Source organism: Hylaeus anthracinus, unplaced genomic scaffold (assembly GCF_026225885.1).
Source record: "Hylaeus anthracinus isolate JK02 unplaced genomic scaffold, UHH_iyHylAnth1.0_haploid 5, whole genome shotgun sequence".
NCBI classification, from domain to species: Eukaryota; Metazoa; Arthropoda; class Insecta; order Hymenoptera; family Colletidae; genus Hylaeus; species Hylaeus anthracinus.
In genome coordinates, this window is record NW_026535322.1 from 10,914,740 (window position 1) to 10,932,645 (window position 17,906).

At 43.0% G+C, this 17,906-nt stretch overlaps 1 protein-coding gene across 5 annotated transcripts in view; it reads right to left on the bottom strand.

The window, feature by feature from the left end:
- LOC128895861 (zinc finger CCCH domain-containing protein 13-like) overlaps positions 1-17,906 on the bottom strand; it is a 62,960-nt gene that overhangs the window by 41,163 nt on the left and 3,891 nt on the right. For all 5 annotated transcript variants that reach the window (XR_008461872.1, XR_008461871.1, XM_054158815.1 and 2 more), the window contains exon 2: positions 12,749-12,834. Coding sequence is in view for 3 of the 5 variants with exons in the window: in XM_054158815.1 (XP_054014790.1) it covers positions 12,749-12,834 (86 nt within the window). In the remaining 2 variants the exon portion in view is untranslated. The remainder of the gene's footprint in view (positions 1-12,748; positions 12,835-17,906) is intronic.

Genomic DNA, 17,906 nt, shown 5'->3' on the forward strand with positions numbered 1-17,906 from the left:
GTGTTTCTTTATTTTTTAAATATATTCCTTACTCCCCGCTATTCTATCCAAGAACAAAATACCAATTTCTGTCATTTCTATCCAAGTACCACATGAATACTCGAATATATATAGTTTCGTGTTCGATTATACCACGTGTTTCTTTATTTTTTAAATATATTCCTTACTCCCCGCTATTCTACCCAAGAACAAAATACCAATTTCTGTCATTTCTATCCAAGTACCACACGAATACTCGAATATATATAGTTTCGTGTTCGATTATACCACGTGTTTCTTTATTTTTTAAATATATTCCTTACTCCCCGCTATTCTACCTAAGAACAAAATACCAATTTCTCTCATTTCCCTTTGTTCGTCATATGCGCGAGACAAAGAGCATCGTAGATAATTCTCCGCGACAAGGACGATTCAATGGAGCCACTTTATCCCGCATCCGGAAAATGGAAACGCTACTGCGCCTCTAAAAACGCTAAACGATGAGGTCGTTAACAGTCGCGGCCGGGAACGATCGTTTTTGACTGCAAGCAGCCCGTTTCGCCGTGACGGCGATAGGCGTTTTCAGAGGAACATGGGACAACGGAGCAGGCGGCCGTGACTAAGAAAGTCAAAGTATAAAAGTGATCTCACTGCGTCGCGCGTGGGTGACCGACATCACGGACCCACGCCCGTGTTCCTCGCACCTGCGTGACGTCGTAACGATCTCACGTCGATTATCGGACGGGGATAATGAGGTTCAATGAGGGATTCGATGAGACCACAATGGTGTCCGTTATGTACGTATCGAGAAACTACGATTCGTGTAACTGAAGTTTCGCGGACCGTTCTTGAGTTTATAGAAAAGGAGAGGTGACGAAATAATATTTCTGTTGGCTCCAGGAGGACGGGTCTCGAGTGACCCAACTTGGAGTGTTTGAACACGTTGACTGCCAAATAATCGTAAAAATTCCAACGAGGCTAAAATTTTGCTTCGATACAATGAAAAATGATACGATCTGACATTTGTAGTAGAACTCATTTTTGAAACCTCTTTGAAATTCATCGATACTACCCATATTTATTTTCTTTAACACCTCACTTTCAGGATTAATGTTTTCAATTCTTGTATTCAATTCTTTTGATATTCTTGAATTCTTGAATTCTAGTTGATAAATTCTAGAGTTTCTCTCAATGGAGCTATCATTGAGGGACTACATCGGTAAAATTGAGCTCGAAGAAAGAAATTTTGAATCGAATATTAAATTTTGATTCGCAAGACGCGCGACAAATCCTCGCGCATTAATTTTCGAACGTCGCAACAAGAAAAATACACTTTTTCGCGAACGTGGATTTCGAGTGAATTTCATTTCCTCGGGTCCATTCACCGAAATATGCAATATTCCATTCTGCAGCAAGGAATAAATAGTACAAAATCTTCCTTCTATAGCACGATGTCCTAACAATTTTTACTCCATAATTCTACGCTAATTTTATGTACTGAAAATTCCGCCTCTCTAGGCCGCATATTGCGAATGGCTTTCGTATTAGCACGAACGCGAGCGATCGCAGACCTGCGTCTCGAGAGTTCCTTCCAGGAGAACGTTTCGGTTCGATCGGCACTCGAAACTCTCGTATACTTATTCGAGCACTCTGGACCTAATCTCGACGGCTGCGATCAAAGAAAAAATCCTGGCACGCCGACTTCAAACGCAGCATCTCGCGTAAGATAAACATACATTCACGAATAAAGAATTTTAGATCGAGAATTCACGCGTCGATGCTCCTAGGTAGGGAGAGAGGATGGAATCAACCCCTAATCCGTGGATGATTTATTATCGCTTCTGACCACCTCCATTCATTCTTCGCGAATAGGGTGTAATGGGTATGGATTTTATGTCGTATTGGGGCTTTAGAATTTTTCAAAGTGGTGGCACTGGATATATTGTGACAGAGGGTCTTTGGAAAGAGGGAAGAAGAAATTTATAAACTTTAGAAGGTCCAGAAAACTCTGCGACAACTACTATATTCCTATAAGTGCCATTCCCGAAGCTTGTATTCCTTATGCTTTCAACCTCTACTCTTTACTCTCTATGCTCCATGCCTTATCTTCCAACCCCTCGATCCATTTCAAAAAACGAGTATAAGTGACCTTGTATCGTCCTTACTGCCTCCACCTGGTACCAAAAAGAATGGCCACCATAAAGTCAACCACCTCCTCCACAAACCTTCCTCCTCGACCTCTCCCCAATAAATTTCTCAATAATACTGTCTCCAATAAATTTAAACGCGCCATTATACAAAAACGGACCCATCGATTCGTTAATTACGAAAAATAAACAAATTTCCCCTCCCCCCTCCCCCCTAAGCCACCGAAATGGATACTTCTGAACGCCGCGTCGACCATTCGAGGTTTAATCGTCTCGTTTCGTCCGATTCCCCGAAGGCTCGGGTGACAACACGGGGGACACCGATACACAAGGTGCTTCGGGGTACTTAACCGTAAGCTTCGGCGAAAAGGCCAGGGCCAGGTTCTGAAATAGACTTTTATCGTGTTTTCGGAAGCAGCGACGCTCGGACGGGGGGGGGGGGGGCGCGGTCTCAGGTAGTAGGCGGCTGTAAATCAGCGTTTAGTGCGTTTAAAAACGAGAGCGATAGGTGGCTTGAATTTAAAATAGACGGTCGAGTGCGCGCGCGATCGCGAGATAGGCGGCCGGCTTAAATCGCGCGAAACGAAAGAAACGGGACAAACACGGGTGGAGTTTCTGCGTTTCGTCATTCGATATTCCGCCACGGTAATCGAGAAGTCGCGGTCGCGCCGATTTCAGCGCCGATCGAGCAAACGCGATCTCTCCGCGGTTCGATCGATAAATCCAGCGGCCGTTTCGAAACCTTTCGGTCTGTGTCGATTTTATTACTACCTATACCGTTTATTAATTTCGATTACAGGGATGCTCGATTTCGAGCACGACGAGGAAAATTTCGGTCGGAGATTTAATCACTAGCTCGAAATAACTAGACCTGCATACCAAGACACTGTGTGGGCCAGCGGAATTACCTACGCCGAGATACGTGGTCCTAAATATCAGTCGAAGCCAGGTGTGCTTCCCTGCTTCAAAAATAAAATTCGATTTAGTACTCAAAATTGGCCTGAATTAATTCCCGTTATTTATATCGTAAGGATTAACTGATCGGCGTTCTTTTGGTGGCACGCAACCACGGGCCAGGCACAGGTGTCTCGGCTTCGATACACAATTTGCTTTGTAAGAATTCGCCGATTGGCATTCTTTTGGCGACACACGAGCGCATCGTCGCTCTTTTGTTTAACAGAGCGATTTTGTGGGAGTCGGTCGTTCCGAATAAAGTCATATTTATGATTGAAAATCATTTTATTTTCGATACAAGCGGAGTGTTGATAGTGATTAACGGAGAGAAAATTTTCAATCTTTTAATTCTTACGACGAGCGTGAATCTTGTTAATTTTTTAGTAGAGATTCGTGTTCGTCTATATCCATCCTGAAATCCCCTCGCAAATATCGAGCTTCCTATCGAGAATATTACGCGATGCAAGTTTAAATGTCGACTAAGCGCTACGTACGAGTTCCGTATATGGCAGAAACATGGCAAATGGACGTTAACGGTGCGCGAGCGAGGTAACGCGTTGCTCGCGACGCTTTCGCGGTGATACACGACCATAAGGGAAGACAAACGCCTCGCAGATACCGTCTAGGTTCGCGTAATCTCTCTTCTGGCGCGCGTTCACTCGCTCGCTGATGCTATCTTCGCTGGCCAGCGACAGTGACGAGCGGTATTTACAACTGTCCCGAGAATTAAATACTTCGTTTCATTAATTACGTCGAGCAAATGAGAAAATTTTTTATTCGAACGAGGGCGGTTACGATTTTTGGATGAGGAACCTCTTCGGAATTTAGATTTCGTCGAGTGTATCGCAAATAGAGGGGGAACTATGAATAAATTAATCGAGGATAGATGTCGTCAGGTGAAATTTAGTTCTAGATTTGGATCATATTAGAAATGAAATGTTTGGATGAGAGACCTTTTTGGAATTTAGATTTCGTCGAGTGTATCGCAAATAAAAGGGGAACTCCGAATAAATTAATCGAGGATAGATGTCGTCAGGTAAAATTTAGTTCTAGATTTGGAGCGTATTAGAAATAAAGGTGAGATTGCATGTACAATGCAATGCGAGTCAGTCTCGTAACTATTTGTACTCTCTATATCTATTCAAGAAATTTGTCTAAATTAAATGTCAGGTTTGATGTTTCCAAATAAACTTCTATTGTAAATATATGGGGCCGACCATTTTTTATTTGGCTGAATATTTTGCATATTATAGTACTATACTAAATACCTTTTTGTGAATTTTTGTAGATTTTTGTACTGAACCAAAAAAAGAGTTATATATTTAAAAAAAAAAACGTCTTCTTTTTCAAATTATACTACATATAATTATATACTATATTATTTATACTATAGATTTGCTAAAAATTGATCAAATTGAATGTTTTCCTTTTCAAAATGTCCGTTTCTGAATGAACTTCGCGAAAAATAAAATACAAAAATAAAAACAAAGTATTTGAAATCTTCTAAAAAAAATTTTTTATTTTTATCCCCATTTTATGACGCAAGTTCCATCATGGGAATTATTTTTCATTTTTTTGCAAGTGTACCCACATAATTGAGGTACAAGCTGCGTCTGCTTGACGTCATAGAGAATTCCTCGATTTTTTAACGTGGAAAATTCTCTGGAGATTTATTCCGGAGGAGGTACCTCGTCAAGGTCGAAAGACAAAAACCAGCAACTGTCTCTGTACACGCTTCCTCTCGTTCTTGACGCAAAAATCCTCGAGATAGACTCGTCTCGAGGATCGTTGCGACAACAGGAGTCGTGGTCTGCATACTGAGAGCGCCGTTGTTCGTAATCCCTGCACAATACGCACGATTGCCGAGAGAAGTAGACGGAGATGGCTTAGGCGCGCTGCGAACTCGCGTACTCTCGAGTATCGTAAGACTCCGGGGGGAAAAACGATCGTATCAAACAGTCCGAATAAAAATTCAGAAGCTATCGAATTGTCGATAGGTGAATAGATGATAAGAGGAAAAAGAGCTCGGAAAACAAAGGTTATAATTCTAAAAGATTCTAGATCCCTACTTTCTACTAAATGAGAGATCTCTAGCATTCTATCTCTTAACAATAGTAGAAATGAGTTGTGATTCTAAAACAGGGCTTCTTAAACTACGAACAGCGACCCCAAATGGGTGAAATCTTGGGGTCGCGAGATTTCAATGTAAAATATTTAATATTCTCTTTCATTTATATCATTGCAAAATTGCACTTTAAATGAAAAATTGGGTACAGAATGTTTGTATCGATAATAAATATAATTTTACAACTCTTTGTGCAATTTTTCATTTTATATTTTTGTATGTTCTTAAACAGATTCTAAAACCGTATTAATTCTTATGTATATATACCCCCGGCCTAATGAATAAATCATTACAAAATATTTACGTATCTTTATTTTATATTTTTTGGGTCGCGAAAAAAATCACAATCACAAATGGAATGAATGAAAAAAGTTTAAGAAGCCCTCTTCGAAAAGATTCTAGATCTCTGCGTCGTAGTAAAATAACCTGGAAGCCTATAAACAGGGATGTGAAACATAATAGGGTAGTTTGCGAAACTTTGGATACAGCTAGCGAAACTCGTGCTCTCCCACGATCGTTTTTCCCCTGAGCTTACCGGCTGCTCAGCTTGGAAGTGCGGAAAGCGAGCAACAGGTGCCCCCCCCCCCCGCCCCCCTCCAACCAGAATCGATGGCAGCCGCACCGCGGACAAGTGTCCGCGCTTTAATCCAATTTTACCTATACACTGGTAGCAGAAAAAGGATCCAGGATCATTCTCGGGACATCGATCCTGTCCTGGGTACGTGATGCATCTCGAAACCACTGTTATCACCCACTTATCCAGATGCACTTATCTGATGCACTTATCCAGATTTTTAATGATCGTCAAGAACTGTGGAGAGCAAGAAAGATCAGCATTGGGTAAAATGGTACCTGGGAACACGAGGAATTATCATTCGAGAAACTGAGAAAAGTGGTATGGAACACGTCAAGTTTAAATGAACTTGTCCTATCATTTATGTATTAGGTTGTCCCAAAAGTTTCTTTCGTAATTTGCACATAATTATTTTGTGTGATAGTGTTTATATAAATAGACAATTTAATTTCTTACATGTTGATGTTGTAACAGTAATGGAGCAAAATGAATCGTACACAATTCAATAGTGTAACATTAAACATAAAATATTGCGTATGTATTACTTATTAATGAAACGAACGAAACTTTTGGGACAACCTAATAGATAACTGGGAGATTATTTGTGCGTGTCTATACATGAGTTCGTCAACAGAAGTCTCGTAATTTAAAAACGGAAACCAAGGAGCAAGAGTAGAATCGAGGAGAGTACCTCCCAGGGCTAGACTCGGTTCAAATTTACACTAAAAATTTACTATACAAATCTATTCTCTATTAAACTAACCCTATTAAACTCCCTATCAACACGTTGATTGTCAGCCTAATTCACAAGAAAAGGTCTGCGAGACTAAAATTTTGTCTCGGGGCGATTAGAAACTATAGAACCCAATATTTGTCGTATCGCTTATTTTTGTATTCTCATCAAAATTTACGAATTCTCTCCAGATTTTTTCCCGTCAATACTCACCTCTTACAATTAATTATCGAAGTTCCTTAATGAAAATCTCTGTCACCCATATACGCGACGGTACGATCCAGTAATCGAATCGGAGAAATTAATTCCAAAATCGAGACGATAATGAAAATAAATTCGGATGGTATTTGAATTGAATTTAATAGGTTGAAAATTTAAATTCTCGGGACGAAATTTTAACTCGAAGAATTTTACCATGAAAATAAATTTGGATGATACTCGTGAATTTAATAGGTGAAAAATTTTAATTCTCGAGACGAAATTTACCCTCGAAGAATTTTATCATGAAAATAAATTTGTATGATACTCGGGAATTTAATAGGTTACAAATTTTAATTCTCGAGTCGAAATTTACCCTCGAAGAATTTTATCATGAAAATAAATTTGAATGATACTCGTGAATTTAATAGGTTACAAATTTTAATTTTCGAGACGAAATTTGAACTCGAATTAATTTTCCCGAGTTTCTCGAGTTCCTCCCCCAAAACTGATCTCTCCTTTCTCCTGCCTCCCAACAATTCACTCGCTGACGGTCCAGCACCTCTCCATCCCATCCCACGCACTCACGTGCAACTCGCGAGCAACGATCCCCGAAAGCAGCTCGTCGTCTGGACGAGCGACAGGTGCCAAAGCGGAACGCGCGACAGTCAAAAGGGAAAAACGAACGACGCTTGCCCGCCGTCGACCATGCACTGGCGCGTATCGCTCCGAAGCACGTGTTCCTCCGACCCGCCAGGAGGAGCCAGAGCGATGCAGCCAGAGCTTCGGCGAGGGAATGACTCACTGGTTCTGGTGAGCGAGAGGACGCGCACACGCCGATAGCCGTCCGTGTGCCAGGAGTCTGCGTGACTCGGGTTTCGAGCGATTGCTGGCACGATCGGCGCTGGCCAACGCTACCGGTTTTACGCGCTCCGTTTCGAATGGGGATCCGTTCGAGACGGCCGAGACTCGACGAGGCTTGCAGCTGGGGCGAGTGGAACGATCGCTCCTGCGGAGTAAGGCCGATCGCACACGATTTTTATTTGCTACTATTTTCATCATGCTCAACTAAAGATGCACCAGCAAGCAAATCTTTCCCAATCGAACGACATATTTATTTCCCGAGTTGGCACTATGTTAAGTTCCCTATTGGACACTTGGTAATAGGAATTGATATTTATGATGGAAAGGGGAAATCAAAGACTAAGGCCGATCGTACACGGCGCAACCGATTTGAAATTAGTATTCCAAACCGTTTTCACTCTTTGTTTTACCTACTGAAGAATTGGATCCACGGTCGCATGCAACTAGTTTCAAACCACTCTGAAAGTAGTTGCATGTGACCGTGGATATAGATAAAACAAAGATAGTGGAGTAGGTAAAACAAAGAGGGCAAACAGTTTGCAACACTAATTTCAAATCGGTTGCCCCCGTGTGCGTTCGGCCTAACCCTCCGTGACGTGACTGCGTCGCGCGCAACCAGGTGCCTATATTTGGGGAGACCGATTTCGATCCGAGGATCGCAATGATCGCGAGGATAACGCGACGACCAGGGATCAGGGCGTGATCGCTTAGGTGGAAGGAGGATTCGGTTGGAGGCGGTAGTTCTGGACTGGGTTTGGCATCGCGCAGAGTTTACACGAAGCTACACGAAGCGTCTCGTCGGTGTTTGGCAAATAACGAGGCCGCAAGTAGGGGCCACGTGCTCGCGACGATCGTCGCCCCTGGAACGCAATACGCTCGTAAAATTCGCTCGGTCCGCGCGATTTGACGGCGAACCGCTTACGCTGCTGCGGCGCCGATCGACGCTGAATTGCAGCCGCGAATTAAGGCCACGAAGAGCCACCGTATCTCGCGATTGAGAGACTTTCGGTTTACTTCCGCTGGTGTTTGGCAACTGATAAATCTATAAATAACAGCACGTGCTGCACCGACGAGGAGGAACGAGGGGAACGAGAACGACGCTCTATGGTAAACAGCTGCACGCGTTGGATCAGAGGATTCTGCTTGCACATAAAGGGTAATTCTCATTGCCAAAAGTCTACACGTTCAATGGGAGAGGTTATATAAGTTTTTAAGGAAGCTAAGAAGAGACATGGCACATGTGGTCGAACCCTGTCGAATATTGGCACGCGCTGGCGACCTGAGACACATCTAATCGAACTTTGTCGAACGTTGGCACATGTGCTCGAATCCTGACAAATCTTGATACAAGCTGGCGACCTGAGACACATCTACTTGAACTTTGTCGAACGTTGGCACATGTGCTCGAATCCTGACAAATCTTGATACAAGCGGCGACCTGAGACACACCTACTCAAACTTTGTCGAAAGTTGGCACAGGTGGTCGAACTCTGACTAATGTTCCCACCCGCTGGCGACCTGAGATACATCTACTCGAACTTTGTCGAACGTTGGCACATGTGTTCGAACCCTGCCGAACGTTCGCAGCCGCTGGCGACCTGAGACACATCTATCCGAACTTTGTCGAACGTTTTCAACATCTGCCTTCAATTACCTCCATCTCTCAACCTACACCCCAGCTCAAGAGAAACTTTAAACATGAAAGAAATAAACAAGGCAAAACCTTCAATTCAACACACGATCGACGCGCTAGCGTCTCTCAAACGCCATTGGGAGTCGCGCCTTATAAATCAAGCGAACTATGCTTCCCATCGGGCTCCCGTAAATCGATAAGAAAGTTTATCGCTGCCACGACGCCCGTGCGATTTTATGCGGCGAAACGACAATCGAAAATACGCCAACGAGCTCGGCCCGTCGACGCCGCAACCCGTTCGCTTTTATTGCGTAAATTATCGACGCCCATAGGCGTAGGCGCTGCGCAAACGGAGGCGCGGTCGCGTAAACTACGATGGAAATGAACTTGCGAGCGATTCGTTCCGTTTCCAGCGCGAAGATCGAAGCATCGAGGAGAAGCCCTAAGTTCATAGATATCTCTAAAGTCCGTAGATCTCGGTGCCCTTTTCTGGACGATTTATTACTCGACACTGGCGCTACCTTTTAACGCCCTTGGACTTCTGAGGTTTTATGGGAATCGTTGGCCTTTTTGGAGCACGAATATCGTGACCTTTTGGAGTCAGTATTCGAGAATATTAATGTTTGAATATTTCGTGGGTACTCAAAAATATTCGTGACCGACAAAATTGATACATATGTCAAAATAATTTGGCAATACAATTTCCAAACGATTATTATCTGTAAAGGACTTAAAGGTCTCTAAAAGAATAACCTTCGGGTTACGATTCCCATTGTCTGCAAAGCAACCTTCACAGGCTCTAAACCTAGTGTCGACACAACAGGTTACAGTTTAATGTCAGGAAATGTCACACGATTAGTTCTGTCCGATCATTCTTCCACCCAACTATACGGATAACCTCAAAATGACCCATATATACATATATACCAAGCCGAGGATTTCGATGTAATTAAAGTATATCGCAGTTTAAGTAATCGGTTTGTTGATTTCGAATTTGTTTATATATATATATAAAAATAGAACTTCAACGTATCACGATTTTTCCTATTTTCGAAGACAGGCCTGCACTTATGAATTTTTATCTCCGAAACTATCAAACCTACCAAACTCTTCCTTTTTTGTTTTCATCGAGAAGCTTCAGCCTCCAAGGATAAATTTTTATCCCAGCGAGATAATCGCGTTTGTATCGGAAAAATAATAAAGAAATCGCGAAATGGAATGTTCGTTATTCTTCCGCGTTCCAGATCGCGAACGTTTCTCCGCGCGTCCCGAGACAAATTAGGCTCGTCTCCGCTTGTAAAAACAGGGCCAAGCGCTAGAGACACTGTTACAATTATTCGGGAGGCGGTAGCGGACATAGCTCGTTTCAAAAATAAATCGTTGACATGTGCGAGCACGGATGCTCGGCTCGCCGGCTCGGCGATAAATTTAGATAATTAAAATTTGCGTTTCTCGATCGCTGTCGTTCGCATTTCACGAGCCTCCGCGATCGTTAACTACCCGTCTCCGTTCTCCATTCACGAGGAAAGCGTTACGAAATGGGTTTGTGTACCGGACGACGCGATTTCGTTTCCAGTTGCAGATTCGTCCTACATTCTGGTCGATAATTCGCTCGAGCCACGGTTAAAAAGAAAATAACACGCCTGTCGATCGGTAGCCCTCTCCTATAAGTGGAGACTCGGCCACAAGGAAGATTCGAGGAAGATTGATATCGGTAGTCGATTCTAGTAGTTGGAAGTTTCGTAGTTTTCCAGTATTGGAGACCGATTTATCTATAGAGCAGGCTGCATTATCGTTGGAGTGATCAATTTTATCGACCTAGCGTTCTACATTGCCATCAAAACGACCGGCTTTACCAACCTAGCGTTCTACGTTTCCAACTCTTACCGATAGAGTGCTCTGTACGATTTTATCGAAAGTGGTTCAGAGTACTCGTAGCTCTGAGTGCCAGAAGATGAGATCGAATTCAGAGGGTCTTGGATGTAAAACAAAGCGGTCCAAAATCGACGACTTCTCCTCGAATCGTTTGCATCGCGTTGAAAGTTTCGATGAGAGAAAAAACGAGGCGGAAATGAGCTTCCTCGAGCCTCGAGTCTTAGCTGCTCTGGTATATTCTGGTTAACGCTGACACGCTTGGAAGTTCTTCGATTCACCCGCGCTCGTCCTCGATCCGACTCGAGTGATCGATGAGATCCCGTCGCTTCTCAATTAACTGTACACCGTCTAATGCATTATATCGATCGCCGTGGTCCCCTAATCAGGATATCAGGTTGCTCGCTCGGAATAATTATCCGCGTCCATTAGCTCGAAGGACAGGAAACGCGTAATTTTCTGGCCTTTGATTAGCGGGCACGCAGAAGCGCGACGCCGTGAAAAAGAAAATTTAATCTGTTCTCGGAGAGAATGAACTCTAAATACTCGCGTTGCAAGGCCGTTGTTCTCGAAATTCGATCGTTGTAATCAAATTTCTTCTTCAGGATTCTTGTATTGATAGATTATTGGTTTGTACGTGTCGCAGGAGACTGTGCGACATTCTGTCGACAACACTGGACGTACCGACAGAGAGGGTTTATCAATAGAGCGGTCTACTTTACCGTTAGATCAACATTATCGACCTATTACTCTGCATTACCGAGTCTCGTAGATGGAGTACTCTGGCTTACCGACTAGGTAGCTCCTCCCCTGACTCTCTCGCGATATAAATCCCTCAAAAATAGTCTTCTTCTCTCAAAACCACTGAAATTTGTTTGTCCCCGTCGAGGTTACGCTCCTCTCGAAAGATTGGTGTCCGATCGGCGTGACCAAGTGGCTGGACAGTGCTGGAACTGTTGCCAGAAAGGCTGCACGGAGCATCCATTTTCCGAAGCGTAACTGAGCAGCGGTGAAATTACCGCTGGGTAATTACCCTCCGTGACTTACGGGCCAGCAATGCGGTAATAACGAATTAATTGGCGGAGGCACGGTAGGAGAAGGAGGGGATGTTGCTCCTTCCAGCATCGGTCTGCGGCCTCGAGGAGAAAGGTTGGGACAGCGTGTCGTGCCGCCTGGTGCATTTATAGCCTCGAAGAGATGGATTCACAGTTATGCCACCTAAAGCCACTCGGTGCCATCCAAACAAGACTGAAACAACTCGGCTACCTCGGTTCCTCGATCGATTTACAGCGGATCTACGCTTACATATGGGATCCCTCTGTGTTCGATTTCATCTACCAGCAGTTAGGTCGGTTCTTCGACTATTTAGAGACGCTTCATTCGGGGGACTAGGTCTTGTCGTAACCGACGAGTTTAGAGACTAGTGGTTGAGAGTCCAAGCTAAGCTACATGGGCTCAGAAGTTTACTGTATTTTGATTTTGATTATGATTTACTGTACTACCTAGTGGTGGACACCTTTTTTTATTTTTCAATTTTTGAGGTTGGTCTCTTTAATTGATACTAATGCTACGTTAAGTCATAATTTGAGTCGTGGGAATTGGAAGACCTACTGTGATTACGAAAATAATCTCGTAAAATTTTATATAAATGTTGTAGAATGAAGCTCACCTCCACGTGTGGGGTGAGAATCCTGAGCACGTTTCCCCGCACTGCAAACAGGGCTGGCCCTCCTCGACGTCAGTGATCAGGACACCCTGCAAACAAGGGAAACGAGCATAGTTTTAGTAGCTGCTAAATGAATTATTTGATTATCTTTCAATCGCGTTTATTAGCGAAGCTAGGATCTACGATTGAGCAACGCTCGATAAGGATAATCGTCTTCCACGCGATATCGGGTCGCGTTAATTGCAAAACGGTGAAAGGTCTGGACCATCCTCGCAAATGTCAGCCGCCGAGGGCGACGGATTCGATGAATCTTTGATTTGACCTAACGGGGCTCCTCGTTCTTTCAGTTAGGAGCGGAACGTCGATTGACCGAAACGTTGGGCTTGGGAAAGTCGATGTATATGGAATGTTTCGATCGAAATTCGAGCGAATCATTATGCATCTGAATATTATAAGGAGAAAAAAAAAACGAGGAAAAGCGCGTCATCCTTTCGCGCGCTCGTGACGCGCTCATAATTACGTGCGAAGCGGGACAAGGTCGAAGCGTGAGTGTGCCAGGCAATTGGGAAAAGTTTTTAATTGCTCGCCTCGTTGCGTCTAGGACTACTACTCCAACAACATACGTTATGTTTGTTGCCATATACGGAAGAATCGCGTATTCGAGTAGTGCTTGAGCAGGCAAGAATTCAAATACACAAGTACTTGAGTCAAGTACTTGAACTGTAGTTGAGTAGTCAAGTACTTGAATAGAACTCGAGTAGTCGAACATTCAGATACCATTCAAATATGCACGTGAATGGTCAAGTGCTCCAATAACTTCGAATAGTCAATTACTTGAACAGTATTTGAATAGTCAACTACTCGAATAGAACTCGAGTAATCGAACGCTTAGATACCATTCAAATAATCGAGTATTCAACTAACATGGAAATGGTCACGTGCCCTAATGGCTCTGACTAGTCAAGGAATTGAACAGTATTTGAATAGTCAACTACTCGAATAGAACTCTAGTAGTCAAACACTCAAATTCCATTGAAATAATCAAGTATTCGACTAGTATGCGAATGGTCAAGTCCTCCAAAAGCTTCGAATAGTCAAGTCCTCGAGCAATATTTAAATAGTCAACTACTCGCATAAAATTCCAAGAATCGAACATTCAGGTACCATTCAAATAATCTAATATTCGACTAGCATGCGAATGGCCAAGTGCTCCAAAAGCTTCGTCCTCGAGCAATATTTGAGTAGTCAACTACTCGAATAAAATTCCAGTAATCGAACATTCAGGTACCATTAAAAAATAATATAATACTCGACTAGCAAGCGAATAGTCAAGTGCTCCAAAAGCTTCGAATAGTCAAATCCTCGAGCAATATTTCAATAGTCTACTACTGGAATTAAACTAGCGTAATCGAATATTCAAGTACCATTAAAATAATCTAATATTCTACTAGCATGGTCAAGTGGTCCAATACCTTCGAATAGTCAAATTCTCGAGCAATATTTAAATAGTCGATCTCTCGGTACCTGAAGAACCAAGTGTCCATCCTCTAACAAAAATCTCCGCTATGAAACAATTTCAAACAGACCCAATGAATTTCCATAAAAATGTTCAAGTTATTCCCTCCATTCCACCCACGCAGCACTTAAAAATTGACGAACCAGCTTCCAAGATATCGAGTCGCGAATAGCCACGTGACCACCCCTAAGAGCTCCTTACCCGTCTAATTTACAGTGTTCTAACCGTCCCCCCCCCACCCACGCCCCCGCCCATTAGAGGGTCACTCGGTGACATTTTGACGTCTCTTAATCGCGATACCGAACGCGCCCGTTCGGATCGTTTACGAAGCGGAGATAAAAGGAAGCGTCGAGGATGGAAAGCCCGAAGGCGCGTTGGATGCGTTCAAGAACCTTCCGGCCCGTCATATATGGAGGGTCCGCCCACGTGGGCGCTGCTCGCCGCGGCATCGCCAAATATCGAGTAGACGGTGTACAAGCGCGATGGGAAAACACGCGAGACGATGTGTCTCTAGCTGCCTATATATAGTAATCCTGAACAATCATCTACCTGGCTCGATCGCCGTCTAATTAACATATTTTTCGTCCTGAGTCACGAGTGAAAGGACCCACATCGTTTTATCCTCCGCGACGATCGTCCAGAAAACGTCCGCGGTCACCTCGACGAACGTCTCGTCTCGTCGACAGGTATTTCGATCTCGACTTTAATTACGCGTGGGATCGTTTCTCGGGACGATAATAGGCATGACGCGCGACGGAGTCAGGAAAAACGCCGACGCAGATAAAAATCCATCGAACTGGACGTCAAAACAAAATTCCCAACGACGAGCGGACCGTGACTTTCGGCTGACGCGCCCGAACCGAAAAGCCGGTAAAGAGAAGTCTGATAAATAAACGTTTCGGCGCTGGGACGATGGGAAAAGTAACAGCGAGATTTTTAACGTCCCGAGAAGTCGACTTGGTTATTTTCAGACCTCTGCAGCGAGAAGGACCGCTTCGACGACGACCGATGACAGTCGATTGTCCCGAGGACAAAGGCTGCAGCTTTGTTTTTTTCGCTTCTTACGAGGCGAGACGTGATCCACGACTGCGTGGCGTGTCCTACACGCGCCGCGACCATTCCATTTGTGGGCGGTTCGCTGACATTTCCATGACGCGTTGGCTAATAGACGGCGAAATTACGTAAGGACACTGAAAACTTGCGTTAGTCCACGTAGACCGCTAACTGTTTACCCTCTGCACCGACAGCGAGGGTAGAGATGATCGAAATTAGGGTGGGTTCGAACTGTTGCTCCACGTGGAGCCAGAGGTGGACGTCATCTGGGTAAAATGATTCGTTTGTTAGAATAATCGAACGTGGATACTTTATTCGTGTTTTTGAAGAAACTGGGTTATCTTCGTTCGATGAATAATAGACACGGTCAGTCGCATAAGTATTCGTACCCTCTAAATCTATTAAAAAAAATGTTAATATGTAGATCTCGACTAACATGCGAATGGTCTAATAACTTCGAATAGTCAGCTATTTGAACAGTATTTGAATAGTCAACTACTCGAATTGAAATAATCAAGTATTCAACTAACATTCAACTAATTTAGGTTTCATGTTTCCAAATCAATTTTCCATTATAAATATGTACACGAATAAACTTCGCGCGTGTATACATTTACAGTTACAAATTTATTTGGAGACATGAAGAATTCGTTCAAAATTAAGCAAATTTCTGCAATAAATATAGAGGGCACGAATACTTATGGGACTGACTGTACATACACTTAGGGATAATAAATGGAACAACATTTATTATTCGAGGAACGAAGACAGTTTTTATGAAAAGAACGCAAAAGGCTAAAAAGGTAACGACTGTGTAGAATTTATATCGGGATCGCGAATGTATTCAAGTTTCAGCTGATTCGACAGGCCGAGAAAGTTGGCATTCGCGCCACGCGTTCTGCGCGAGTAAAAACGGAAAAAAGAAAAGAAAAAGTAATCAAAGTTCAACAGGTAAGTAACGGCCGCGTCGATTAAAGGATTAGCGAGCGCTGACAGACCCGACTACCGGTCAGTTTGCTTTCACCCCGATCTGTCCAGTGACTTTAAGAGAATTTCTGGCTGCTCGAATTGTGTAATAAATATTGCTAGACTACCGGTAGCAGCGTACGCAAGCGTCGAGCTAGCGTCGTGAATTCTAAAGTCTCGTTTTCGAGCCCTCTGTAACGATGCATTTACTTTACTCGATATCGGAAGAGTACCTGGAAGAGTACCTGGAAGAGTACCTGGAAGAGTACTGTGCAAGTGGTCAGAAAAGAATGCGTGGTAGCGCTAGAAGACAAAAGCCGATTCTGTAAGAGCTCCGGCCGTTACACGAATCGATCAATACCGAACCGGCGGTGTAACTTTGCAACGTCTAAAAATATAAAAGTAAGAAAAATCTAGTACCATAGTAGTAGAAATTAATGAAATTGCTTAATGTAAGAAAAATCTAGTACCATAATTGTCTTCGACGTTCGACGGTGCGCCGTACACGGAACAAGTCGCATGGGGTTGGATTGGAATGAAAAGAGTCACGCTCGTCTGCCATGGATTTAATCAAAGAACTTTCTACATTTACTCGTTCGATAATCCTACAAAGATAACGGAGTAATTAGACCCGCGATTACTTTCACTCGTTCCATACGTGATGGTCGAAACCTTCGAAGTTCGACGAGCGTGTCCGAGCATTGCGTGCTAATGTCGCGTACAAAATTTTCTCATTTAATCAAGCACCATATTTTCCTCTCCTCGCTGCGAACACCAAAAACTGAAGTATCAAAGTAATTTGATATTTGCGTAAATGCACAAAATCTCCGAACGTTTCACTGCGATAGATATGTATATACGTAAAGAACCACGAATACAGTATTGTCTCGAAATAAGCAACCGTTTTCCGCCTCGAGATAAGCAACTCGTTATCCCCACCTTTTTGTTCGAAGTCGCCCTGTCGAGTGAGAGGCCCGAAAAGAAGCGAGAGGCCCGTGAAAGCGAGAAGATTAGAAGATTAGTGGAAAGAGCACAGACGATGTATAATGTTTTCTCTTTCTCTGGCGTGAGTATTCTCCGAAAAACACTATATATGTAAGGAAAATATATTTTCCAAAACTTGAATTTTGCCGCGCTCTGCGGTGCGCGACTGAACGAGGTTAGAGATAGAAAGACTCGTGTTTTAGTAAGGTGCAGTTAAGGAGACATAAATTTCATTAAAAGTAAGGAAAGGAGAGGAATTGACATTAGACAATATAAAAACTTGAACTGTCGTTTCGCTACTTTTCAGGTAGGTTGTAAATATTGTAAATAATGTAAATATCAGGGTAATATTATAGAAATAAAACCTCTAATTTTCATAGAAACACAATTGTTTTTCCTTCTCAATTCCTAATAAAATAAAGATCCTATATGTATATGTTAGGTTGTCCCGAAAGTTTCTTTCATTTTATTAATAATTAATATATACACAATATTTTATGTTATATGTTACGTTGCTGAATTGTGTACGATTCATTTCGCTTCATTACTGTTACAGCATCAATGTCTAAGAAATTAGATTGTCTATTTATATAAACACTGGCATAGAAAATAATTGAATGCAACTCACGAAAGAAACTTTTG